This window comes from Crocodylus siamensis, chromosome 12 (assembly GCF_052110815.1).
Source record: "Crocodylus siamensis isolate JL-2025a chromosome 12, ASM5211081v1, whole genome shotgun sequence".
Lineage (NCBI taxonomy): Eukaryota > Metazoa > Chordata > Crocodylia > Crocodylidae > Crocodylus > Crocodylus siamensis.
In genome coordinates, this window is record NC_143406.1 from 48196516 (window position 1) to 48224432 (window position 27917).

A 27917-nucleotide genomic window follows, 5' to 3' on the forward strand; every position below is an offset into this window, starting at 1 on the left:
ACCCCCGCGCTTTGCAGCAGTGTGGCGGCGCGCTTGGCGGCGGCGCTGCGTACTCTCTCCCTCCCCGCGAGCGGCTGCCGCGCTCTACGGTAGAGCGGCCGGCATGGCGTCTGTATTCAGCGGCGCGCTGCAGCTCGCCGACCTGGACGACTACATCGCCCCCTCGCAGGTGGGCGGGGGCTCCTCATTGGCTGCCCGGCTATGGGGGGGAGGGGCAGTATTAGGGGGCTTTGGGGAGTGCCTGGGGGAGGAGCAGTGTGGGGGGGGTGTTGGATGGAGGTAATGCCTGGGGGGCAATGCCTGAGGGAGGGGCAGTGTGAGGGGGCTTTGGATGGAGATAAGGCCTGGGGGAGGGGCAATGCCTGAGGGAGGGGCAAGAGGGGGGAGGGGTAGTGTTGGGGCCCGTGCTTGGCCCCGCTCCTCATTCCCTGCCCCCCAGGCCAGGTCTGCACTGTTTGGCCGCGCCGGACCCTGCCCCGCCGACCTCGAGGCGTCTGCCGCTTGTGGCGTTCCCCAAGAGAGGCCAGGTCCGTTCTCCGGCCGGGCCTGCGACGGGTCTGAAAGGAGCCCGTGGTGCCAGACCAAGCGTGGGCTTACCCTGCGAGTCCTGCGCTGGCGCTTGCTCCCCGGACCACATGGCCCCTGACCGGCATCTCATGCACCCCCAGTTGAAAACCACAGCTACGGGGGGAGAGGGGGGTTGCTTTCCAGCGGCTTTGACAGGGCAGCACCTTAGAGACCAACTGATTCAGAGAGGCCAGAGCTTTCATAAGTGACAGCCGGCTTCAGCCAGCAAGACATGATTTGAGAAGTGCGGGTGGTTAAAGTGCCCGGCTTCATCATACATCTCAAGCAAAACCATGGAGGCGATTTTCCCGCTCCGCTCGGCCTCGGTGAGACTGCAGCTGGAGCCCCACATCCAGTTCGGAGTGCTGCACTTCAGCAAGAAGCTGGAGAGAGTCCAGAAAAGAGCAAGCCATATGAGGAAAGGCTGACAGATATGGGACTGTTCAGCCTATAAAGGCGAAGACTTTGCGGGGAATTTGTGGCAGCTTGCATATATATCTGGGGAGAGTATCAGAAGCTCGGTGAGCAACTGTTCATCAAAATGCCCCAGGGGAAAACCAGAAGCAATGGTCATGAACTCCTAGAAGGAGGTTTCAAACTGGATATAAAGGAAAATATCTTCATGATTCGTGTGATCGGACTGGAATAGACTCCCAGCCGGGGTGGTCCAAGCACCGACCCTGAAGATCTTCAAAAGGAGCCTAGACGCACACCTCACTGGGGTTATTTGACCCCTGCAGTCTTTCCTGGCCAGAGCAGGGGGCTGAACCCGACGATTTCACAAGGTCCTTTCTAGCCCTAAACTTCTGCAAATCAGGGGCTATGCTTTGAAATGAGTTTTCTTCTGTGAAGAACTGCCTGTATCTTGTCACCCATCAGCAAATGTCCCTTTGCTTATGTCTCTAAGCACTGCCAACTTTGCTGCAGCCTTGGCTGCTAACGTGCTCTAATTGCCTTTCTCCAGCACTGCCAGGAAAAAGCAAAAAAACTTTTTTTTTTTCCCCTAACTGCACAGTAACGTCATGCTACAGGGAAAAATCATTGCATTGAAAAAGCTTCCTTTGAGTGCCTAGGACAGGTGGAAGATGTGTTAATAAATTCTTGCTGTGAGTGGATTCCAGCTGTCTTTTAAAACCCCTTTGATTCCTCTAAGTGTTTCTGCCCTTAGGAAGGCATCAGGCACTAAGCTACACAACTTCCATGTATAGCAGAAGAGATTAAAAAGAGAGCTGAAATAGAAGGGGAGAAAGGATGCTACATACAGTAGTTACAGTGTGGAGGGATTAAGAGGAGGGAAGAAGGCAGGGAAGTGAGAGATGTAATTGTCGCCACAAATAGAAAAGTGACATTGAGGAGAGGGAATAGCCAACAAAGCAGCACAAAGGGGGAAGATTGAGGTCAGAGGTTTGTAGTGTAAATGGTGTCGTCATCGTCACTTGTTGCAGCACTTGAGTTTTCCAGTGATGTTTCCCACCCACACAGTGAATTGGGTATGGCTTTTCTTACCCTATTAAAATAGCAAATCCGTGTTGGTGTTTTTTGATTCATTGAGCATGAATTGGTCCTCTGCAGGGAGAGCTTTCTGTGAACCTCCCCAAATTCAGAGCAATGACTTAATAAAACTGTACAAGCAAGAATGCCGTCATGATGGAAACATGCTTGAGCATTCGGCCAGGGCAAGGATGGTTAAGCTGTGGTTGAGTTCTAGGTATGGTGCTGGGCAGATGTAGAGAAGGGAACTGGTTGCATAAACAATAAAAAGTTTTAAGTATAAAAACACCCTCAAAACTTCAGTTGATGAACTTGAACAGAGTGAGCTGGGAACAAGGGATATAAAGTCATCAGATTTCCTTCTATCAAATGAAATCTCACTGGCAGTAGCCGCTTGTTGACTGTAATGACCACGCCTCCATCTGCTAATATTCACATGAAGCATGCACGATCACCCTTAGAGAGTTTAGAGAAAACAGGACTTTGCAGACAAGCATCTGTTTGGAGCAAGACTTCTTTAAACACAGCTGCGTGTTTAATAGGGACAGCAAAACTGTACTGGTTTTGGCATGATGTTGGAAAAGTGTTCCTTCTGTAAAAATGGGGTATGTACTTTTGTAACCTCCTTTTGCTCATCTCCTTGATAACTACAGAAATTGTAGGATTGTTTGCTAATTCTGCCAAGTTGCAATTAGTCTTTTCCTCTCTTGCCTCTTCCATATTTTAGTTTTAGTTCTGTTTCAGGAATGTGTAAAGCCAATAAAAGTTGAAAAGAAACCTGGAAAAGCAGCAGCTAAGATCCAAATTGAAGATGACGGGAGCTACTTTCAGATCAATCAGGTAGCATCTTCCCACTTGTGTAAAAGAGTTAGAAATTGCCTTGTTGTGTATTTAATAGGTTTACAACTACTAAGCATCTCAGATTGGGGGGACAGTGAAGACATGACAATAAACAGTTAGCTTTGTGGCCAACCCTCTTGGGTACTTTTCATATTGAAAAATGTATCTTTCTTCTAGAATGATATAGTGAGATGGGAGACCATCACTTTTACTGTCCCAGTTTTGTAATCAGAATCTACAGCTGTAAACATTGTGTCATCTGAGCTCTGAAATAGTGAAATACACCACTTTTTGCAGTTCTGTTAATGTAAGAACAACTAACATTAAAGTTAGTGAGCGAGTGATATCCTGAGTCCAAAATAGCGGATTTGATGTGATACATGTCCTCACTGACATTTCTCAAATCTATCTTCATCATGGCACTAAAATGCAGAGATTCCACTAATGCATATTTGCATACAGTGTATAGAGATGAAAAGAGGCAACATCTTTTATGTTTAAAGCTATAGAAGTTGCAAGCAACTAGTGTTTGGTTTTTTTTATGGCTGGGACTGGATCTAAACTTTTTCTTTCTAGGATGGAGGAACAAAAAAGCTTGAAAAGGCTAAAATTACCCTGAATGACTGTCTAGCATGTAGTGGCTGCATCACCTCAGCAGAAAGTGTGTTAATCACTCAGCAAAGCCATGAAGAACTCTACAAAGCATTAAGTTTTAATAAGGTAAATGAACTAAGCAGTTCACTCAACAGCAGGATAGACTGAAGGATTTGAAAATGACACCATGTTTGAGAAGCTGATGTGAAAATAGTAGAATCTGAAGTTGTAAGTTTTGTAAGAACCAGAACTAACTAGTATTTCTTCTCTCAGTACAATACATCAATCTATTGCATCCATTAAGAAATTTGGTGTAGATTTATAAAAGACTTAATATTTAAAACTTGTGATCCCTGGATGTAAAAATTTAAAGCATAGCTTATAGTGAGTGTAACCATCTCATCACCAGAAAAAACCTTAACCAGAACACACTCAGACCACGGAGAAGCATCTTAAAAAACACTGACATGCTAACAGATACCAGTTACTCTGCAGTATAACTGTCCAGGGAACGTTAATGTTTTATCTCTTGTTTTTCAGACAGCAGCTCCGAGTGAACAGAAGCTGATTGTAATTTCTGTTTCACCACAGTCCAGGGCATCGTTAGCTGTGAGATTTAAGATGAATCCTCTAGAAACAGCAAAGAAACTGACAGCTTTCTTAAAAAACCTTGGTGAGCACATTACAGTCCAAATCACAGGTGGAAATTCTGAGGCATATCTTCTGAGCATATTTTAAGTGCAAATTCTGTTAGTCTGTATTAGAGCTGCATGAATAAGCCTTCGGTCATCTGTTTCAAAAATAGTAATAATGGAAATTCACAATCTCCTATAACTTTAAGGCATCATAACTCAGCAGGCAGGGAAGGAACCTAGATCATTTCCACTCGTCAGATCATTTTTAATGCAAGTTTATTCTGCTTTTTTGCTGGAAACGTATCTGTTTCTAGTTACAACATTTCATAAATAACGAAGGACGTATACAAAGATGTAACCTAATTGAGTTGGGGTTTTTATTGTAGCTTGTGGTGTTTTGTCCGTGTGTTTAATTCCAATCCCTGTATTATGTAGGTGTGCACTATGTGTTTGATACAACTTTCTCTAGAAACTTCAGCCTCCTAGAGAGCCAGCGAGAGTTTGTGAAACGTTTTCGAAGGCAAACTGAAGACAAAAGGGCTTTGCCTATGTTGGCCTCTGCCTGCCCAGGTACGTTTAAAATGTACATAAACTATAGGTAGATAAGTGGTGAAATCCTGGGACAAACTATCAGTAAAGAAAAGCAGCAGTATACTGCTGAAAATGTTCATCTGGCTAAAACCACATGTAAGTGAGAACAAAATGGCTTTTAGTGGCATGCAGTTATTTATTTGAGATTCTTTTAGCAGTCCGTTCAACTTAAAATAGGCACTCCTATGAAAGAGTCTATTATAAAAGTTCTTTAATAGTTTTATAAAGAAATATTCTTGTTCTTGAATAATTAGATTAATTAAAAGACCTGATCTAGAACTTCAAGTGAGCAAGTTACTTTGAGAAACTAGTCTTGTCCCAAGCTCTTTATTAAGAGCCTACACATATTCTGTATGCAGAAGAGACTGAAAATGATTATTATTAAATGATAACATGATTTAAAAGTCATAGCAGTGAATCAATATGCTTCCTTTCTCTTCTCAGGTTGGATCTGCTATGCCGAGAAAACCCATGGAAGCTTCATTATTCCTTATATTAGTACAACCAAGTCTCCACAGCAGGTCATGGGCTCTTTAATCAAAGGCTATTTTGCAGAACAGCAGGTAAAGTTTGGTGTTGACCATAATTGGCATGAAGCTGCAGAAGTTAGATTTTAAGTTGCTTCTAAAATGACTCAAACTGTTTAAAAAATGACTGATTTTTCTGATGTGAAAATGTTGGCATGGTAGCAAGGCAGCTGACAGTAGTCTCCATTTGTATTTGTGAAGATCTGTAAATGGTGTGAAAGCATTGAAGGTGAGATCCTGTCACCGTACTGCTTCAAGCATTTTACCTCCACATCCACCTCCCTACTTCTGCCTGCTCTTAGAGAGTGACCGTCTCTCCACCTTCTTTCTGCTTCCAGCAAGTGCTGATCAGTAGCAGTTTCAAGCTTGGTGCCCAAAGGCTGCTTGAAATGTCTGCACGTTATTTAACAACTGTAAAATGGGATTTTCTGTAGCCCTTCTTACCATCCCGTTTGCTTTACCAATGCATTTTGATAGAATTTAAGTAATTTAAAAGAAAACTGCTATGATCGTGTCTAAGCCAGACCTTGAGTTTGTGCATTCATGCAGATCATACTTTGTCTAAAAATTACTTGCTTTTTCCAAGCTTAATGTTTCTATTTCAGTTTGATTTAATTTGATTCTATATTTTAAATCCTCTGCGTTTCCTCCCAAGTGTCATTCTGATGCCTAAAGACTGGTGTCATGCTAATAGCCAAGAATTGAGTCTACTAAGAAACTTAAAATATTGCTGATGCCTTCATTCATTATCCATTAGGAAGCACGGTTTTAACATGTGTGTTAAATAAGCTTGGAGATCTGTGTACTTGTTAGAAGTTGGCAGTGACTCAAGGTATTTGGCAAGAGATACTGAAACAGTGGCTCAAATTCAAAACTTGTTTCCTTGACCTCTGCTTGTTTCTTGGATGGTGGTGAACTTTAATGCGGCGTCTGCCTTCAGTTTGTTTGCTGGAGGTGCTGTTTGCAGAACATAAGTTCTTGTTTTCAGTCTGGGCTGTAACGGTGTATAGGAAGCTTATCTTCTGACTAAGCATGTAATTAGGGACTCCCGACTGCCTGAGCCTGCCAGGAGCATCTCCTTCAGTAGAGAAAACAGGAAAAGGTATTATTGAAGCGTGCTACTGGTGGTGATTCTGTTTCTCCTGTGCAGTTGGGTAGGGACAGAAAGATATTAAATCTGTTTTTTAAAAGGAGAGGATTTCCAAAGGTAAAGTTGCAGTTAAATGGCTTCATTCTCATTTGTGCCTTTGCAGTTCTCTCTTCCACTGTGTTTAAAATCAGTGAAACTAACCAATCTTCTTGGGTTTTTTGCAGCATTTAACCCCTGACCAGATCTATCACGTGACAGTGATGCCCTGTTACGACAAAAAACTAGAGGCTTCAAGGCCAGACTTTTTCAACCAACAGCATCAAACTCGGGAGGTAGACTGTGTAATTACGACGGGTAAGCAGAACCAGAGACGCTCCAGCTGACTTTCCTTCCACTACTGCACACGGGACACAGCGCTTTGTAAAGATGCCCTTGTGGCCTGTGACCTGTGACCTGTTTTTAGGAGCACATCTGCAGCTAGACTTGACCATAGCTTAGGAACAGTGAAACTTTGTTAGAGAGGATTACATTATGCTCACCTCTGAGCTCTCTAGGCTCAGGTGGCTTCTTTCAGCACACCCTTTGCTGTGCCGCAGAAAGAAGTTAGGCTGTGAAAAACTTGTCCTAAGGCCGGGCACCATTATGAATACAGGTTTTGTGCCCATGAACACTTTCTTCTGTTCGGGGCATGGGAAGGAGGCTGGAGAAGAAATTGAGCACTTATATCTATGGTTGTGTTCTAGGAGAAGTGCTGAAGTTGATGGAACAAGAAGGGGTCTCCCTGTCAGATGTGAGTGCTGCTCCTTTGGATACTATGTAAGAACAAATAACCTTGCTAACACCTTTAGTGATCTCTCATTTAAGCACAGCAGCAGAATTCCCCTTTCCTGAAACAGTTTTGCAATACAGTGGTTACAGATTTTTGCATCTTAAGTTCTACTCCAAATCTCTCTTTCACATCTACTGGGTTTTGAATTCAAGTGTGATTATACCTCAAGCCATTTGGAGATCTGCAAAAGGAGGTCAATGAATATGAAGTCACTGGGTGTTGCAGGCTTTGCATAACCCAAGCAGTAAGTTTGCCCTAAATCAGCAGGACTGGGTGAATTCACTGATTTAGAATATACTAGTTCCTAAGAGCCTGGATAACATGGTAGTCTTTGATAATTGGATACCGAACACTCACACGCTATCTGCTGAAATGTCTCAAAAAAAGCTACCACAAGCTTGGAAGCTAATAAGCAATTGGAGGGGGAAAGTAAATACTCTAGTCCAGTGGGGGCCAACCTTCTTGGCAGGCATGCCACAAATTTGCCCCACACACCCTTGCTGCTACCACTACAATCCGCTTCCCTGTCTGATCTGCTGCTCTGGTTTCTGCACCCTGCTCCATCTGCTGCTGTGTTGCTTGTCTACTGCCGGTGCCACCCCTGCTGTAGAATGATGGAGACTGTAATTTGATGGGATGCAGAAGCCTACTGCTCTGGTATCCTTAGTTCATGTGTGTTCTCCAGCGTGCAGAGTATTGTATATATTCCATTGCTAAAGCTCAAATGAGGATATATCTAGATCACTTTAGCTACTCCATGGGAGTTCTTTTATTCAGTAAAGCGTGCCATCTTAAACATGTGCAATGCAGATGAGATTTTAATTGCATTAACTGAAAACTGACCCTGCAGGCTCTATGTCAACCACATACAGACTAGAGGATTTAGAAATCGTATTTAATGTGCTTAAATTGACATCAGCTGCAGCATACCATGTTGAACATGAAATTGAAAGGTCCCATCTTCATCAGCATGTAGAAAATGGCTTGTAAGAAAGAAACAGCATGTGCCTAACAAACCCAGTGAAGTTGAGTGTTTAGAGAAGACGGTGGATGTATGTGACCTAAGTAGCCAGTGCACAAATACTTCATGTCCTCAAGAGTGGTATTGAAAGCCCCAGCCCTGCAGCTAATGGCACATGTACAGACTACTGCACCCGCTCAAATTTCTTTGGGACTCCATGCAGCTCCATCAGTCTACTTTCACCTACAGGATTGGAGCCCTTATCTCAGTCCAGATTGTAAGTGAAATTGTGCTTGGTTTTTCCTAAGCCTTGCATAGACAAGAGCCAAGATAATAAGTCTCAGCACTCCTAGCAGTTTCTATGCAGCAGAATCCCACTTTGGACTGGTTGGTCTGGCTAGGCTCTGTATGTTGGCAGGGCTCTATAGGAAGCCTTGGGGATGGGGCAGTATACTTGCACAGGGTCTGCTTGATCATAAAAACACCACATAAACTCTGAAGCAATAAATGGAAAAAGTAGCCACTTCCAACCACATTTTTTTTTTCCATTTAAAACAAAAACCCAAGGGGAGACACAGTCATTCTTATTAATCGCCACCTTAAGGAATTCAACAGGTATACATGGAAAAATCTGCTATGTAGCTGGGCCATTTAAATTTCATTTGCTTCTGTCTCTCTGCTAAAGACTTACTGGAAAGTCCTAAAGGGATTCTGAAGCGTTTGAAAATGCAGTGGTGGGATGGAAGTGTCGGTTAGGAAGTGGAACCAGCTGTCCAGCGTTTCGATAAAGTCTTTGGCTAAGCTATCAGAATGGCATGCTGCGCCTCATGCTTGTGGCAATAATGCTTCTCTGTAACCTTTTGCTAGCCTTAACCTACTCGATAAATGACCTGGTCACAAACCGCACGTATTCCATAAACCTGGGAGGATTCATGTAAGCAGTCAAATGGCTGTTATTCCACTTTATCCCTCAACACGTGGAAGAGGCCATTAAGAGGTTATTAAATTTGGCAGCAGGAATGAGGTTCAAATGCCAAACATCCTACGGCTTTGCTGGTGGAACCGTTTGCATTAGCCCGGGGCTGCGGCTTACTGGCAAACTCCTTTTCAGAGAGCAGCAGTACGTGAGGCCAGACACACTGAAGCACTTATTAATGAATCTCAGTTCCTGTAAACAAGAACCGAGTTAAAAATAGGCTCCAAAGATGATTACGGGGTGCAAGGTTGTCTTGTGCAGTGCTTTTAGAACTGAGATTCTTTTTATCTGCAGAAGACATCTTAGATTTGACCTGAAATCAAGCAGCTGTGAGCGACAGAAAGCCAATGTCACATTGTTCAGGAAGGTTATAAACAGCTGATTATCATCTTATAACAAAAGCCATTGTTGTGGCTTACATTTTGGGAGCTCTTCTCCAGAAGGAACAGCTGAATGACCAGTTGTATTGCAGCAGATCATCAGGATGAAACTATGGGGTGACTGAATTGCAGCATTTTCCTTGATCCAGTTAAGACCGTGTGCAAGTGTTGCCCTTTAGCTTGCAAGCTTTTGGAAGAGCCTAAAGTAAAGGTCAAGTGACTTGGGCTCATTTCTTTTACTCCTTGACTTCCTAGAAGTTGTTCGGTTAGGAAGGGGAGAACCAAGTGGCCAGAATTGATGGCTGAAATCTCTCCTTTCTATGCTTTTCAGCTGTCCCAGACTTCCCCAACACAAGTGTTTTTTGGAATAGGTCCTAACATCTGAGACAAAGTGGTTGCATCTGTGGAGGATTTGGGGTCAGGCCTGTACTGACCCATGTGTGGTTAAATTCATGTGGCCCATGAATTATAAATAGTCAATATTTTGTGCTGTCTGAGGGGGGAAGGATTTGAAGGGCCTGAACAAGCAGCTGGCCGTGCACCATCATTTCTGAAATCTGCAGGTCCTTGTTACATACAATACTTGTCTGAAGGCACATGTGGGGAGATGCAGGGGGAGACAAGGTTAGCATGTCATGACTATTACTAGTACTCAGTCAGCCGCACCAAACTGCCACATAGCCACAATGGGCTTTGCACCAGCTACTGTATTAAATGAAGCCATGAAGTTACCTTCTTTACCCTCCCTGTCCCCTAGGTTTAGCAGCACAGCAGAAGAGGAGCTGCTTGGCCATTCTGGAGGCGGGTCCGGCGGCTACCTGGAGCACATCTACAGATATGCAGCCAAGGACCTCTTTGGGATTGAAGTAGCTGAAGTGCAGTATAAGCCTTTAAAGTAAGGAGTCAAAGCTGCTGCCCACAGAGCAGTATCTCAGTGCAGTTCTGTTTATGCTTTTATCCCACCACTGCCCAAAAAGGTCTTTATCCAACGTTAAACATTTTGCATCAAGCTCTGGGAATTGGCTGCTTACTCCCACACATAATTTAGCCATAAATCAGCTGCCAGTCTGTGCAGCCGTTTCCCTCTGTGACTTCCTCACCCTTTCCCCACCACCCACATGCTTTAATTTAGCACTGTCAATGCTCTCAAGTCCGCTGCAGCCTGAGACTGGGAACAATTTGGATGACAAAACTCTTGGAAACGAGCTCTTTCACTTATCCGACCCGCTAAAAAGCAGGTGCACTAGCACTAGCACCAGTGTTGGCAGCAGCTGGCTTAGACGAGTGGGTGTCATCTGGGTTCTCTTTCTGGGTTTTTGGCCCCCCAGTTGCTAGGAAGATCACCGGCAAGGCAAGTAAGCCTTTTTCAATGCCTGTATCTAAGTGAAACTTTTGCTAACCTCTGTTAAATGTGCCCTGTTTATGGTTTTATAATGGTGCATAGCCAAATTGATTTAACATCATTTTCTAGCTCAGTGGAATGCCCCAGAGCGGAAGCAATCCTCAACCACCTTGAAATACACATATAATGAAAACACTCAACTCATTCCCTTGCTGTGGGCATTTTTTCCATCTATTATTGGAGGACCTGAGCTCTTCAATATCCATTTTTGTACGGTGGAATTACCTGCAACTTATAGTTCTTTCTTAAAACAGCCTCACTGTTTTGCCTGCTGGCTGAGGGTAGCCAGGAAAGCCCATAATGTTCACATAAAAGCTTCTTCGCTCAGGGTCTTTGCTAACTCAGCCATACAGTCATGCAGGTGAGAGCATCCGCTACCCAGGGATGCTAAGATGACTGAGATCTCCTAAGTGTTATTTGCAGTGTGTGATGCTCCCCAGTCAGATAGCCCAAGCTGGCCTGACCCGAGGAGTTCAGTAGGCCTATGCACTTGACAGGAAGGAGGCTGGATAGAGTTCAGAGCTTGAACACAAGTGCATAAGTGGGGAGGAAAGTCAGGATACCAGAATGCCCCGTTGTGGCTCTGGGTCTCAGTTCTGAACAGCAGAACAATTAATGCAGAGACACTGATAAGCTATATGCCTCAAGTGCCATCTGCGTTATATAGACCAGAAAACATTTATCTTCAAGCTTAAACATGCTTCCTTTTAGCTTGGAGGCAGAGCTGGGACCTCCAGTTCAGCAGGATTTTTGGAGGTTAGCTCTCTCACCATGTTACCCCCTTGCTTAAAAAAAGGTGCTTCTTCATTTGGAAGTGTATTAGCACTGAAGTTGCAGCACAGTGTTTTTATCAGGAGCAAAGTGGAGAACCAGTTTGGACAATAGATGTTGTCTGCTTCTGTTTCCCAGAAACAAGGATTTCCAGGAGGTGACACTGGAGAAGGATGGTGTGGTTCTGCTACAGTTTGCTTTGGCTTATGGATTTCGGAACATACAGAATTTAGTGCAAAAGCTGAAGCGAGGAAAGTCGCCGTACCATTATGTTGAAGTCATGGCTTGCCCATCAGGTAAGGCTACCCAGGGATTAAGTGGCTGGCTTTGAAGTTTACTGTACGAGACTTTGGAGGTTATCTGAAACGGAGAGCTGGACAGGAGCCTGAATGTCTGTCAGGGGTATGGTGATTAGAGGTAGTTAGTGAGGCTGTCAGATGTATTTTTGGAGGCTAGCAGTCAGCAGTTCTTTGCAAGTTACTTTGGAGTCATGATTGAACCTGTATGTCAGCACTTGGTGCAGTACTCAAAAAAGCCTCCCAGCTTTGTAAACCTCTGGGCACTCGATAGAACTCGTGCTATGTTACCTCCTACATTGGGCAAAAGTGAGTCATGGGCATAGCTTAAAAAAAGGCAACAACTTCTAGGGACATGAGAACCTGATTTCTCTTCTTTCTAGGAGTATCAGTCATTTACCTTCCTCCATCTTCACAACATGCAACCTCCTAGGTCTTTTATACCATGCCCTCTACAGGCCTGCAGACGATTAGAAGAATCAATGTTTAGAAAAGTATTAAACAGCTTTGCATAGCAGTCTCTTACCTTTCTGGTGTTAGGCGTTGCCACCTTATCCTTTGGGTTCAGAGTGCTGGATTCAGCCTTCATCTACCCATCTATGAGAAGTCCAGAGCAGGCAGCGGTTCTGAGCATCCATTCTTTACCTCCCCTGGATCGCAGCCCATCCCCGAGAGGAGTAAGCTGTCCAACACTGAGCAGCTGGTTGCAGGATACCACCTAGATAGCATGGAGCTGACCAGGAGCAGTAAGCCTGGAACCAGAGCAGTCTCAAGGCTTCTCCCACTGCCTCTCACTGCTGTTTAGTGTAGGCATTCATCACCTCCAGTGTTTTAATTAACAACATGGCAGTCTCTTTTTCAGTTTGTTTGCTTTCCAGGCTCGAAATAAGAGCCACAGGTTCCTGCTCCCTCCCTACTCTCTCAATGTGGAACAAGAAGGTTTAGAACAGCCTCTTTTCCCACCATGCACTGTTGTCCACCTTATAACTCCTTCATGCTTTGCTGCACTAGGATTCAGCCCTGCCTGACCACTAGAGGTGCAGCGTCCACCTTGCTATAGGATCAGATCATTGAGGGGTGAAAGCTAATCAATGAAGTAAGGTTTTCTTGTGGGAGGCCTTACATTGCTGCTCTCAGCTGTATCGTGTTTGCATCATTGGGCTTTAATTGCTCTTGGGTAAGCTTTTGACTACTGGGTTTGGAAGTGATTTCAGCTTTTATTTTGTCATCTGGTTGCTCCCAGGCTGTTTAAATGGTGGCGGTCAGCTCCGAGCTGAAGGCGAATCCAGCAAGGAGTTACTTCAGCAAGTCGAGCAGTCGTATGAGTCTGTCAGGACTGAAACTCCAGAGGCAAATGGCAGCATACAGAAACTGTATGAACAGTGGCTGGGTGGCACAGCCTCCAATAAGGCTGGGAAAATACTGCATACAGAGTACCATGCTGTGGAGAAAATGAGCACTGGATTTAATATCAAATGGTGAAGAAGCATCCAACCTGTGTGACTGCAAGTCTTTGAAACCAAGGCATACTATTACTCAGTTCCTTGTGAAATCCTCCGAAGCCAGTGCACGCTCTAGAGACTTCTCTCACCACAACTGGGTGTATACAATTTGATTAGGATGTAAGTGGTATGATTAACTCATTTTTAGAGCTTTGAAGGATATTTACATGGTCTGAATGGGAAAAGGTGTTTGACACACCTTTTAAAACAGAAGCAATAATGTCTATTAGCTCTGGTTCCTCCTTGTCAGCCCAGGCTTGCATTCATTTCACTTTCCCGTCCCTGTTGAAGCCAATGCAGAAGTAGCCCTGGAGTCAGCTGTGGATGTTCTTGATGCCCAGATAAAATATTACCAGGCCAAGACCTGAATGTCACATCTGCTGTATTTTCACAGCACGAAGCTGTATAGCTGTGGCACTTAGGACATTTGTCATTTAGTGAGAACTGGGTTAATAGTATTTGGACTCCAGTTCTGTGTTCCTGCTCTTGACTAGCCGTCTGTGGAGTCTGTCTGATATTTGTACTGCATTTCAAGAGAGGCGAGAGTGTCACGGGCACAGACAGCAGAAGTCTATAACAGTGTTATCATGACATCTAACACTTGCATGTCGCTGCCTGCTGAAACGTGACTTGAGTGAATGTAAAGAAAAGCCACCCTGTAACTTTTTGCACACAGACGTTCATGAATTAGCAGCTGGATGTTAAACTTCTACTAGCCCCCCCATCTCACTAATGTTGGAGAATAACCTTGCATTCAGATAAAAGATATCTTCCCTTATACAGCACATTTCCCAGGAAGGCAATGCAGACCAGTATCTTATCATTTCAGTACTATCATAACAGCCTCTGTTGACAGACATTCTGTTGTAAAACAGCTGTTCCAGCTGTGAGAGTGGAGAGGAATAGGCCAAAATTTATCACACCCAACATTAATAACCATCCATGACTAATACCAATGCCAGCTGTTTAACGTAATGCATAAACTCACCCACTAGGTACCAGCCTACTTGTGCAGAAGCGTACTTGGTCTGTGTGTGTTAAACGAGCTGGTTCTGCTGTCTTTGAAATTGTGCTGTTAGGGGTTCGGAGAACGATACATGTTGTTAATGTGTAAACTGACCTTGCTCTTCCACCTTCGCTCAAGGTGAGTCTTGCTCGCTGCCTCATTAGGTTTCCTTGTTTTAAAATGGAAAGAGTTTAGCAACTGGCCTTTAGGAGCAGCTGAAGGGACCTTGTCAGGTTTGAAAAATTAAAATGCTTCTTCAGTATGCGCCAGCCACAATGGGCAGGCTTTGCAACTGTATGTGCATCCTTTTTAAATGCTTCCCCCTCACAACCCCCGACCCCTGATGTGGGACAAAACTCAGCAGATTAGTCACTTTCTGCTTAAATCTTGAAAAACTGCTGTCTCTGGTTCCTCACCAAGCTGTTTTAAATTAGCTCTCAATGAATTTAGGCCCCAATCCTGACTCTTGTACACATGCTTACTTGGAACTCAAACTACAGAGGTAAAGCACATGGCTGGAGGGTAGGAGTCATAGATTTTAAAAAGCACTGATAAGGAAACAAGTCAACTCTAAATTCGGCACTGCCGTTCACAGCAGTCATCAGACCATTACCTGTTGTTCCTGCCCACTTTCCTACATATTGTGTCTGCTTCATGCAGGAAAATACCCTTGGACGCCCGTTTCACTAAACCTGTTTTACTGGAGAAGCAGGATTTGGATGAGGCTAAATGCATTTAAAGAAAAACCACTGTGATCTGTTTCTTTGATGCCTTCAAGCCACAGCTGGCCTCTTCTTGCTTCTGAAGTCAGCAGCTCCTCATGCTGCAGTTTGAGATCTGTCTCCCTGCCAAAAATCAAGTAGTTTGTGATGTTGAATGGCCTTTTATACTGGTAAAGAAGCCTTGTCTGCCTACTTCCTTGTCACCCACCTCTTTGAAAGTCTAATCAAATCCTTACCAAGGATAAACCAGTCCATGGCATGAGACTCATGAAGTTTTTGGGAAGTTTTAATTAAAGCTTTACACATTTCAGTGGTCATTGTCATTAGTGAGTTCACAGTGCTGAAGAGGCAACTTTCTCATCTGGCTTTTTTTCTCTGCAGCTTTACAGGCAGGTGGTTTGTGTCATTGAATGCCCCTTTTCTGCTGCATAGTTTAACAACACAGTATTGTGTTAAAACCATAGGTTTCAATTACAGCAAGAAATGCCAGCATTAAACCGCTTTACAGGAAATTGACTATACGGAAGTGCTGTGACTAAACTTTGTAGTCAAGTGCAAAAGAGCCAAGTTCAGTGTAAGTGTGCAGTTGGTTTCATAGTAATTTCGAGTCAGAAGGGACCTGAATAGATCGTCTAGTCTGACCCCCCGCCACTGACCGGAGCACACGCTGGGATCACACGACCCCAGACAGGTGTTCGTCCAACCTCTTTCTGAATTTACCCAAGGTAGGAGTGAGGACCACTGCCCTAGGAAGTTGGTTCCAGATCCTAGCCACCCTAACAGTGAAATCTTGCCTCCTAGCTCTAATCTGATCCTATTCTCCAGCAGCTTCTGGCCATTGTTCCTCATCACCCCAGGTGCTGCTGGGCGGAATAGGGCCCTTCCTATTTGCTGCTGATCTCCCCTAACAAGTTTCTAGGCAGCCACCAAATCCCCCCTCAGCCTCCACTTGCTGAGGCTGAACAGGTTCAGGTCTCTCAGCCTCTCCTCATAGGGCCTGTCCTGTTGCCCTCCAACGAAGCGGGTGGCCCTCCTCTGACCCCTCTCCAGGCTGGCCGCATCCTTCTTAAAGTGCGGCGCCCAGAACTGGACGCAATACTCCAGCTGCGGCCTGACCAGTGTCGCATAGAGGGGGAGTATCACCTCCCTGGATCGGCTTGAGATGCACCTTTGGGTGCGTGACAAGGTCTGGCTGGCCTTGCTGGCTGCGGTCTGGCATTGGTGGCTCATGTTCATCTTGGAGTCAGTAATGACTCGAAGATCCCTTTCCGCCTCTGTGCTCTCAAGGGGGAGCTCCCCAGCCTGTCTGTGTGCTGTGGATTCCTTCTCCCCAGGTGCAGCACCCTGCATTTGTCTACATTGAACCCCATCCTGTTACCATCTGCCCACTTCTGTAGTCTGTCTAAATCTAATTGCAGCCTCTCGCTCCCTTCGAGCATGCCTACCTCTCCCTGCATCTCAATGTCATCGGCAAACTTGGACGACGTGTTTTCCATCCCCTCGTCCAAGTCGCTGATGAAGATGTTGAACAGTGTAGGCCCCAGGGCCGAGCCCTGGGAGACCCCACTGCTCACATCCCACCAGGTCAAGTACAGCCTGTCCACCACCACTCTCTGGGTGCACCCCATCAGCCAATTTTTGACCCATCCAGCTGTGCAAGCATCAATGCCACAGTCGCTCAATTTATTAATGAGAATGGGGTGAGAGACGGACGGTGTCAAAGGCCTTCTTAAAGTCCAGAAAGACTACGTCCACGGCGACACCATCATCCAGGGATTTAGTTACCTGGTCATAAAAAGCCATCAGGTTGGTCTAGCTGGACCTGCCTTTGATGAACCCATGCTGGTTGCCCTTGGGCATGATCTCCCCTGCAGGCCCCTCACAGATGTGCTCCTTGATCATTTTTTCAAAGATTTTCCCCAAGACCGATGTGAGGCTTATTGGGCCTTTAGTTTCCTGGGTCCTCCTTTCTCCCTTTCTTATAAATGGGGACCACATTACCTAGTTTCCAATCTCCAGGCACCTGGCCCGTGGGCCACGATCGCTCATACAGCCAGGCCAAGGGCACAGCAATGACCCCCGCCAGCTCTCTCAACACCCATGGGTGGAGGGCATCAGGGCCCGCAGATTTGAAAACATCCAGCCCTTCCAGAAGATCCCTAACTACATCTGCGCAGACCTGAGGCCTGGCAGTGCTATCCCCGAGATTGCCCCTACCTGTGGTGGGAGAGCTGTCCTGGGCCCTGTCCAAGAAGACAAAGGCAAAGAACTTGTTAAAAATGTTGGCTCTCTCATCTGGCGTAGCCACAAGATTACCACTGGAGTCTAGCAGGGACCCTATATTACCCGGTGCCCTCTTACTCCCAGTGTATTTGAAGGACTTTTTGTTGTCCTTAATCCTGGTCGCTAGCCTGAGCTCCACCCCCACCTTGGCCTTCCTAATGGCCCTCTTACACTCGTTGGCCAAGGAGGAGGTGATAGCCCCTCCCTTCCCCCGGGCATACGCCTCCCTTTTGGCCCTCGGGCATTCTCGAATGCCTTTGCTGAGCCGTGGGGGTTGGAAGCGAACGCCAAAAAACATGCTAAATGTAGCTATTGCACTATAAAATTAACCCAGTGACCTACATTTTGTTTCTTACCCATTTCCCAAAGCTAGAAGGAATGCAGAGGCAAAACAAAGGGGTGCATGCTCATGGCCCGGCCGTCAAAAGCTATCTAACAGCTCATACAGACCTGCCTGAACTAACTCTGAAATACCTACGCTCAGTTCCTAGCAGGAGTGGAGGTGCTGCAGCAGGCAGCAGAGCCCAGGAGAATCACCCAGGCTTCCTGGCCGGTTCCTGAGCTGCATGCTGCTAGATCCCCACTAATTAGTACCTAATCAAGTTCAGGTGAGTGTCATGTGAGTCGCAATCGCAGCTTTGAGTGCTGCATGGACTTTCATCAGCTGGGAGCGCTGGGGTCACATTCAGGTGCCAGCTACGTGCTTGGCAGTGCACGGTCAACCTTCAGCAGTACAACCTGTGCATAAAGACTAACTTGTCTCTCAAGCCCTAAAAATGGTGCAACTCTAGTGGCAGATATTAATTTTCCCTTCCTGTTTAGCAACAAGTGACACCCAGCGCAACTGTCGATTTAAAAAGCCAAATATAGTGGTAGAAAAATCTGTCCATTAACCAGGTGATAATGCGTCTTCCAGCTTGGTGCAACCAAAAACACAAGCCAGCCACTCACACGGCTCTATTCCAATGCTAGAAACCACCAAGTGGAAAAAGACCATGTTTAGAGGTGTTATGTGATGGAAGTATTAGGCCTAATTCTGCATCCCCCGTTCTCATTTACAACTGCGCAAGCAGAGGAGAAGGCTCCCACTTTAGTGAGCAGCACACACTGCTCAAGTGACCGAAGGAAGTGATGTAGGTCCCAGGTCCCCTGCTAACAAGTCTGGGTGCGTGAAACATTGCGCCTTGATCTTTGGAGTATTTCCAGCCAAACAAGACCACACTAATTCTCACAGCTATTTACACCCCCCCCCCGGCCCTCACTTCAAGAAAGGCCACGTGGCTTGTTCTGGATTTTGAACACCAGCCTTTCTGTTGCTTTCATTGCTAGTTTAGAAGTGTGGCTAACTCCAACAAGCCCACGCCAAAAGCAAAATCTGGCCTTAGAAAAAGCTGACGCTGCCCAATAAACGGTGACTCATTTACAAGGTTGTTCTAGATTTCTTCCACCCATTTCACCGTGCATTTGAAAGAGGCCTCTCTCCATGTCCATGGTAGGAGAAAAGGAGCAAAGCAGCCCCTGCCTGTTACCCTGAGGGCCTGAGCCCCTGTAGACCCGTAGGGCCTTAACAGGCAACTAATCCCACTGTTAACTGCACACAGTCAAGCACTGCAGAAGTCTTGGGGATCAGGCTTCCAGGCTGTAGTTGCCCCCTATCAAGACAGATGGACAGGAAAGGGCATGGGGAGGAGAGAAGCAAAGACTGAGGAATGAGGGCAGTGGCAGTCCGTCAGCCTGGCTTCTACCGGGAAGCATGTTGCAGGGTTTAATCTCTGTGGAAGGCCACGCTACGTAAATCACTGCTCTGTAAATCCTGAGAACATCCTACCTCTGGATTACTGAAAAGCATGGGGAGCTGCTGCTGAGTGAGACAGATACTGGCTAAATACTCTGCCAAAAGACAAGTCCATTCCCTTTCAAAGCACTCATCCTAATAACCTCACTGCTGGATTTTGCTTTTTCTGGTTAAAAGGCATACTTTGAAGTCTTGCCTATCCCTCCTATTTACTGCCTGCCACACTCAAAGGGCCAAACCTGTTTTATCCTCCTCTTCATCTATAAGCAGCCATCACCTTACAATCCAATAACGGTTACTTTGATCACATTTTACTGTTCTGAAGACGACTGCATCTTCCCTTAACGCTGAGAAAGCAGCAAGCTGCAGCCGCAGCACTTCCGAGCCTGGAATCGGGTTGGAAAAAGCACTCTAGAAAGAAAAGGACAAAGGCAACCTAGTACTGAGCAGAACTGATTTTTCCAATGCTGCATCCGTCCACCGGCCAGCCTGGCTCCATGCAGTCTTCCTTGCCCCAATGATCGCTTGGAGGATTAGATTCAAAATGCCCTTCAGAAGCTGGGTAGCAGCAGGACGCTTAAGACTTATGAAAAACGGGCCCATCACAACCCTAAATACACCCATGTACATCTACATATGATTCGTCCCATGTCCTACAAACCCACGGTCTACTAAAATGCAGCTAGTTTTTAAAGCACTCACCTAAACGGCAGGGCTACGAGAAGCAGTTACAGCTGGGGGGGAAATGGATCAACACAAAGACTTGGACCGAGTCACGGACCAGCGCCCTCGTGCAAGGAAGCCCCGCGTGTCCGATTCATCTAGACCGGATGCAACCCTTTGCAATGCGCTGCGGGGAACTCCCTCCCATACGGCACTGCCTCTCGACAGCACAGACCCTACGTTCCAGTGGCTCTCAAGTGAAACGGCGGGAGCAACCCAGCGGCGTTTCACTTCTTCTCCAGGAAGGGGCTGAAGAGCCCCCACTCGAACGCCAGCATGGCCTGGGGGTTCAGCCGCTCTTTGGGCTTCTTGAAGTTGTCTTTTTCCGTGCGGAGAGCGCGCAGCACGTCCACCGGATCCGTCTTGCCCGTGAACTTCTGCACGGCTTCTTCCCTGCCAGGGAAAGGCCATTTAGGGTGCTGCAAAAGGTACAGCAGCTCTTAGTGGCCTTGCTGCAAGTCTGTGCAGGATTTTGGCCATCCGTGACTTCCCCCAAGGGGGATGGGGGCAAAGTCTGCCTGGGGCTGGTCTCTCCCCACTGCCCTTCAATGGAGGGAATAGACAACCAGCAGAGAGGGTGCAAACCTCTGTAGACAGGACTAGGCAGGGATGAGATCTCGCAGAGGTGAAGAGACCTGAGAGAAGCCCCCTGCCCTAGCCTCATGCTTTTCCCGCTAGCAAAGCGGCAGGGAATGCCGCCTTTGATCTCCCTTCCCCTACAGCACACGTCACCCGAGGGCTAAACCCAAGCCAAGCCCCGAGGCCGGGCAGGGGACCACGCGCTACTCACGAGACCCGCAGGAAGGGGTTGTACTGGAACTCCTCCTGCAGCGTGGAGGGCACCGCGGGCAGGTCCTCGTCATCGCGGCGCTGGGAGGAACCACAGGCTTCATCAGGCCCCGACCATCAAGCTCCCGCGCGGGAAGCAGACGCAGGTGCCAAGAGATGCCCTAACCCCACGGTGACAGGTGCAGAGGCAGATTGGAGGGGAAACTCATCTAGTGCTCACCGCCCCCTCCCTGCTCGGGGGGAGCGGGCGCTTACTTTGGCCCACGCGAGTTTCTTCTTCACGTTTTCGTTCTCTGGCTCCACCTTCGAGGCGAACTTGAGGTTTCGGACGGCGCATTCGTGCCCGCAGAACACCTTCTGCAGCACAAAAGGGACAGCACAGCCTTTGCAACGCCCACGTCTCTTTAACGCGCCGGGTTTGGCTCCGAGCAGCCAACACGTGCTGGAGGCAGGCTGCCTGAGCCAAGCCGCGGGTGGGACGGTGGCAGGCGGGGTACGGGCCTCTGCCCGGGATCTCTAGCCAGCGCCCCTCCGGCGAGGACACGACGGAGGACAGGAGCTACTAGGAGAGCTCTAGGCTTGGTGCTCAGTCACAGAGCACCTCGGGCTGCCTCGCGGACGCAGCACTATGCCCTCAAGCCAAGGACAGGCCTGGGGCCCTGGGGCAGGTCGTAGCCGCTGGGCTGGCTCGTGCCATGCAGGAAAGGTGCTGCCGAGTGGCGTCGCCGCTCCCAGAGACGGGCCAAACCAGCTGGCAGGTGCGTGGGCTGCATCACCAGGAAAGCACTCGGGTTTCCAAATCCCAGGGGTTGGCGAGACATGCCTGGAGCGCAGAAGCCGGGCGGCCACCCCCTCTCAGTGCCAAGCCTCTTGAGTGCTTCTCCCTCCCGTGGGCATAGGCACCTTCTTCCTGGGCAAGGGCCCGGCATCCTCAGGAAGGGCCGTGGGACAGCGTGTCCAAGTGACACGTGGCAAGGAGAGCCGCCAGAAGGAGCGAGGCTCTCCAAGGTGACCAGAGCCGCCACGGGACATCCTTGCCTGCCTGCTCCAAGAGCCAGGCAGAGACGGACCGACCGAGCGCGCGCGCGCAGGCTGCCGCGGGGACCACGCTCACCGTCTCCTCCGGCAAAGCCGCCAGGACATCCGTCAGGTTTTTGTACATCTGCTCGGCCGTCCCTTCGAAGAACCGCCCGCAGCCGCCCACGAACAAGGTGTCGCCTGGGCAGGGAAGATGCAGCGTCTCAAGCGGGGCAGCTCCGTCTCCCCACGCCAGCAAAGGAGGTGGGAAGCACGCAGGCAGAGAGAAGCCGGCGTGCTGCCATGGCCGTCTACCCCACGCTGTCCCCCTGGGCCGAGACCGGGGACTCGAGGACCTGGGTCCAAGTCCCAGTTCCACCACAGGCTCCTTGTGCAGCCTTGACCAGGTTGGTTACTCTCCTCTGTGCCCCGGTTCCCCATGGGGACCATGGGGGTGATGCTTCCCTACCTCTCGGGGGTGCGAGGGGAGTTGAGATACTCCGGGTCAAGGGCCAATACCTGAGAACAGCGCCGGCGCATCCGGAGAGTTATCTTCCCACATGAAGTAGCACGTGTGACCCGACGTATGGCAGGGGGTGAAGAGGCATCTCACATTAATGTCCCCAAACTGCAGAGGCAAAGAGTCAGTCAGGGCAGGCAAAGCACAGCCCAGCTCTTATTTCTGGTTACTATTTGTATTGGTGTAGCCCCGATCATGGGCCAGAAGCCCTTGGTGCCGGTCCTGTCCGGAAGCACGTGGGAGCTGGTTTCTCAGAGTGGAGTAGTTCGTGGTTTGGCCCAAACCATGTTTGATGAGCCATGCTGTCCCTCCCTCCCTCGCTGACAGCAGCTACACGGCCTGAGCAAGAAACAGGCCACCAAAAGATGAGGATGGAGAGATGAGAGACTTCCCGTGGACAGGCACAGAAGAACAGGCTCCCGTTCCCCTACCAGCAATGCCAACAGACACAGGGCAACCAGCTGAAATTATGCTCAGCTGCACGTGGCAATCTCCCTCGTCCCAGCGTTTCAAAGTATTGCAGATACTCAGATTCGCGGGCAGGACTACTGCGATGGGGAGATGGTGATTAAGACTGGAAAGCGCCTGTCTTTCTGTCCCTATAGGACATGTAAAACTCAGCTATACGCGTCATCCACATGATCTGTTCTGACCGGAGACAGGCTGCAAAATCCTGATGCAGACCCAGCTGGATCTCCCACCCGGAGAGACGGGGATGGTTCATGAAATGCAAATGGACGCACAACTTGCAAACAGCATCTCCAAGCAAAGCTTTGCAATATATGCAGGCAGCTCAGCCCCCGCTGCCCGGTTCCCCTGGTGAGATGCTGCCACCTATTGACACTGGAGAGATTTTTGCTGCCACTTTTTATCATCATCCGACCTCCTGCAATGCAGGAGATTCCCATGAACACAGGATCCTGCACACACCTACACAAAGATGCAGTCAGCAGCAGAGCAGGTGTAGCCCCGGCCTGTCTCAATGCCTCCCTCCTAAACATGGGTTCACACCAACAGAAAAAGCAAATGTACTCAAAATAAGTGCACAGCGGGTTCAAAAATAAGCCCCTTCCCGTGCTCGCACCCTCTCTGCAGGCAGCTGTGTTCGCTACGGTTTGCAATGAGCTCCGAGGTCCCCACCCCATGCAGAAGCTAAGCTACAACACGCACCAACGTACCTTTAACACCTCGTTGTGAGTCACCTTGTTCGTCAGCGCCCCGATCCGCTCGTCAGCGCCGTATACACGCAGGTCTGGATACAGTCTGGCCAGCTCCTCGTTCCCTCGGGCATGGTCCCTTTTCAGACAAGGAGGGAGATTAGCACCTCTGCAACAGACTCTCGGTGTACCGATACCCTAGGGATGACGGGTCCCTCTCCACACAGCGGTCAACTCCGCCTCGCCAGGGCACAGGCAGCAGGACAGGCACAAAGCATGTTTTGTGACATGAAAGATACCGTGCTCGTGGTTTCCAAGCGCGCAATCAGCTCTGGGACATGGCACTTCCTCCATGTTCATGCACAGAAGAGGCAATGGTTTTGGACTCAGCCCTGGGAAAGACTAAGCGTGCTCAGCTCCCAACAACAGGTCGTGTCACGTTGATGCGACGACCCTCGTTGACCAGGGATGTGACATACCTGCAGTTTAATAAGGCTTTTGGCACTGTCTCACAGACCCTTCTATGCAGCAAGCTGGAGGAATGGGGCTAGCCAGAATTACCATTTGCTGCATATGTCCTTGGTTGAACAACCCACAAGCAACGTGAGCTATAAATGGGTTGATGTCAGACTGGCAGGAGGCCTCAAAAGGGTTCCCTCGTGAATCTGCTCTGGATCTGCTGTTTAATATGTTTTATTAATGACTTGGATGCGGAAAGAGAGTCCACTGATCGATCCCGCAGATGACATGGATCTGAGAGGAGCTGTAAAATACTCTGGAGGCCAGGATTCACATCCAAAGGGGGCCTGATTAGGGGCTGCGGACAACAGGACAGCACTCATCCAAGACTAACACAGCGTGCTACACAGAGAGGACAAAAACAAACCTTAGATGCACAAATAAAGAACAGGAGATAGATAACTGGCTGGGCAGGAGCACTGCTGAGACGATGCTGCAGTAAAGGAAATGCAATGCTGCGCTGCACTGATGCAGAGAGCACAGGACATGGGAGATGGCCAGTCAGCACTGGTTAGGTCTCAGCTGGAGCACCACGTCCAGTTCTGGGACCACCTATGTATGATGTAGCATATCGTGCGCCCAGTGTAGCATGTAGATATACTGCAAGTTGTAGGATGCGGTGACAGAGGCAGACCAAGAGGTAACAAAGCTGACAAAGGTCAGGAGCTCCAGTTAGACAAGAGAGGCCTCCAGGATCCAGTATGTTCAGTCTGCAAAGAAGTTAAAGGAGAGAGGGGCTTGCTGCAGGAGAACGGGGGGTTAAACTGCAGGTGTAAAGCAGATCTCCGGCGACTCTCCCTCCCTGTCAAGAGCTGTAGGACTGCAGAATGAGCTGCCCAAGGACGCTGTCAAACCTCCTTTGCTGGAGATCTCCAAGCAAAGCCTGGACAGATGTGGCTGGGTTGAGTCAGGAACAGCCCATCCTTTATCCGTGCAAGGGCTGGACTAGATCGGGGGCGGCATAGACACCACAAGCGACACAGGCGGCCCCTGCGAGTGGCACATGGTGGATCGGAAGCATAGCAGGGAGCAGAAAGCAGAGCAGCGTATCAGGCAAGGACCATGGGGCTGGGAGAAGACAAAGAAGCCATCAGGCAGGGGACAGGAACTGGAGTGAAGGGGACAGGGCTGATGTGTGGCACACCTGCCAAAAAGGTTGGCAGCCCCGACTGGAGTAGACGATCCCTGGGGATCGTCAGCCTCCCAGGACCCAGCCCTTTCATATGGCAGAGCGCTGCTCTGTCGTGAGAGCAGAGATTTGGGCAGACCCACCTCTAACCCCAAGCCCCATGAGACAAAAGGCTGCAAAACATCCCTCCCCACAGCACTCACCAGTGGTGATGGGTGGTCAGAATGGCCTTCAGGGCTGCACCTTCCTTCCCAATGATTTCCAGCAACTAAAATGAGAAATAAAGTCATTCAAGAACAGAGGAAAGTCAGACCCCCGTGAGCCATCCTTGCAGAGCCTGAACCACATCTGCTCTGTGCAGCACCAGCATCACTGTGCCGGTCCCATGCACCAACTCTCAGAGACTCTGGATCATAGGTGATGGGTTCGTGCTAACAGTGCCAGGCTGCAAAAGAGCATAACCACCCCCTGGTATGTAAAGGACTAAGCATATCTACAAAGGGCCACCATTGCAGGAATCGAGGGGCAGGCTTTCACAGCAGCTTCAGCTGGGAAATGCATCATAGTTTATCAGTCCAAAGGTGAATCGGTACACGGGTGGCGCTGATACTGCAAGAAAACATAGCAATGGACGTGTGCTTTGCCCTTGAACCGGAGCACAGAGCACACCGCCCTGGGCGCAGCCCCGGGAACATCACATAAAGCAACTTGCTCCACGCGGGAGGTTGCACAAACTCTCGCAAGCCGCCTCGCTGCAAGACCCGCTCCGTGTGAACGGACACATCAGACCCGGGGAACGCACAGTCTTTGCCAGTGCATGGCTCTGCAGGCGCAGCTCCAAACAGGCACCCCGTTTGAACCCTTCCCAGCGCAAACGAGAACAGAGCCAGCAGGGCAGATGTGCACCTTACAGTCCGACTTAATTACAGATCGATACAGTTAATTTAGTATAGTCTCCTTTAGTCTACAGGGGGCAAATCTGTCCTGCCTTCGAGCTAACACAGCGAACTGCCTCTTGGTCAGAGAGACACTGTTGTTTCAAGTGACCAGTTCCACGTCCCCTTTTGCAATTGCATTTTATGGTCCACTTCTAGACATCTGCAAACCCCTCCCGTGCCACTGAACGCTTCTCCAAGGTGGGTCAGTCCAGCGGGGGTGGGAGAAGGGGCACTTTTTAAAGCCAATGTAATGTTCCCTGTCAATACCAAATCTTCCAGGCTGACCCTGATCAGACTTCAGGTTTATGAAATCGGTAAGATCTTTCCGAGCCAGCATCGGTTGCTGCCGAGACGTGCCAGTTTACCTCAACACAGGCAGCACTTGCTGTGGAGGAAGGGGCAGGCGGCGCGGGGCTGTAATGGGAGCCCAGTGCCCACACTGAACTGCCCATTGGGTGCAATTCACTGCAAGCGCGGAGCAGGCCGCACGGATCGGCATCGCTGCTCTAAAGCCACTGGCAAGTCGTTCAGGGAACGAAGCAGCTGGGAAACCCCAGGTCACAGGTGCCGATGACGCCGGGGGGCTTAAGGTGATGGACACGTGGAAAGTTTTACACGTTGCAGGTGGCAGCGCTCTTCCCGGCAGGGACCACGGCCCTCAAGCCCGCACGTACTCGGCGCCTCTGTGTACTCGGCAGCAAAGCAGGCAGCCCGGAGGATGCAGCCACGCTGGCTCGGATGCATTTCACCGTCCCAGCCGTTCTCCACCTTCCTAGACCCGAGGCACCCGGATAGACTCGGGGCCCCGCTCGGAAAATGCCAGCTCTTAGTTTCTGCTCTTTTTCTCGCCGACAGGAAAATAACAGAGCAGCTGTTCCTGTTGCAAAGAGCTCAGGAGGACCAGGACTACCGACTTCTACGCGACATCTCCGGGAATCGCGTCTGCACGCGTAGCGGCGCTGACACTGCGCGGGCACCCTCGAAAGGGTCTCCGGCTGAGAACCACTGCGCTACCCCCTCGCCCTGCTTCAGTGCGAACGCGGGACCCTCTGGCCTGGCTTCCCAGCACCCCCGGGGAAGAGAACTGACCCCACGCGCCGTTTTCTGCTCAGCGTTTAAAACCAGGCTTGCTTGCTCTATGAGAGGACTATAAAAAGGCTGCCCCAAAACCTAACCCTGGGCCATGAACCCTTAACAACAGCATCTTTAGCAACAGGCAGCTGGACACACACCCGGTTCCCGACTAGCTCTGTACCCCCCACCCAGGGGCTGACTATAAATGGGCCCGCCGGCTCTGGATTCGAACTCGAAGCCCTATGAAATCCTGATTCAAAGCAATGGGTCCCCAAGCAGCGGGAGGCCGAGTCACCCTCTTGGGAGCGGCAGCGTCCACAGCGACCGCCTCCTTGGTGCTTTCCTCAATGACCAGGTACATGTAGTTGTCTTCCAAGATCGAGATCACCTTGACCTTCATGGTGCGCGGAGGGCGAGGCCGAGCGCACGGGCTGCAGGGGAAAACCAACGGCATCAGGTCAGGCTGCCGGGCACCGCTGGCTGGGCACAGCACCCGTGCAAGACCTCACCCCAGCCTGTGCACACCCCCATGCACCTACATTCAGGCCCCCCGCCCCCCGCACCTGTGCATAGTCCCCTCCGCTCACATGCAGCCCTCCCCACCCCCCCGCACAGCCCCTCCTACCTCCTGCCGCCAGCCCCAGGCCGAGCCGCCTGCGCAAGCCCCGCTCCGCCCCGTCCAGCCTCCGGCTCCTGCCCTGCCCCTTCCCCGCCCCCGCCAGCCCAGCAGGCAAATGGAGGCCCCGGGGCTGAGCCGTGCATCCCCGGGCAGTGGGAGCCCCCAGAGCCCCTT

General features: G+C 49.2%; 2 protein-coding genes across 6 annotated transcripts; one reads left to right on the forward strand and one right to left on the reverse strand.

Annotated features, from left to right (window-relative positions):
• The first annotated feature begins 14 nt into the window (after window positions 1-14).
• Window positions 15-15490, forward strand: CIAO3 (cytosolic iron-sulfur assembly component 3). Of its 2 annotated transcripts, XM_090024586.1 has the most exons (12): window positions 95-169; window positions 440-2663; window positions 2803-2898; window positions 3475-3618; window positions 4033-4165; window positions 4563-4697; window positions 5163-5281; window positions 6560-6689; window positions 7079-7151; window positions 10239-10376; window positions 11793-11950; window positions 13194-15490. In XM_090024586.1, exons 2-12 carry the CDS (start codon window positions 2628-2630, stop codon window positions 13430-13432), a joined length of 1401 nt encoding a protein of 466 aa, XP_089880712.1. In that variant the 5' UTR covers window positions 95-169; window positions 440-2627; the 3' UTR covers window positions 13433-15490. The 2 variants fall into 2 exon arrangements, with proteins under 2 accessions (XP_089880711.1, XP_089880712.1); XM_090024585.1 differs by lacking the exon at window positions 440-2663 and having other exon boundaries at window positions 15-169.
• On the reverse strand, window positions 15451-27847 carry LOC149855124 (hydroxyacylglutathione hydrolase-like protein). 4 transcript variants are annotated; one of them, XM_090024587.1, is made up of 9 exons: window positions 27750-27847; window positions 27420-27555; window positions 25316-25380; window positions 23486-23603; window positions 22307-22415; window positions 21885-21988; window positions 21026-21127; window positions 20772-20931; window positions 15451-20374 (listed from the first exon to the last, which is right to left on the reverse strand). In XM_090024587.1, exons 2-9 carry the CDS (start codon window positions 27522-27524, stop codon window positions 20271-20273), a joined length of 867 nt encoding a protein of 288 aa, XP_089880713.1. In that variant the 5' UTR covers window positions 27525-27555; window positions 27750-27847; the 3' UTR covers window positions 15451-20270. The 4 variants fall into 4 exon arrangements, with proteins under 4 accessions (XP_089880713.1, XP_089880714.1, XP_089880716.1 ...); XM_090024588.1 differs by having other exon boundaries at window positions 20772-20851; window positions 27750-27846; XM_090024590.1 differs by lacking the exon at window positions 27750-27847 and adding an exon at window positions 27688-27737.
• Window positions 27848-27917: the final 70 nt, after the last annotated feature.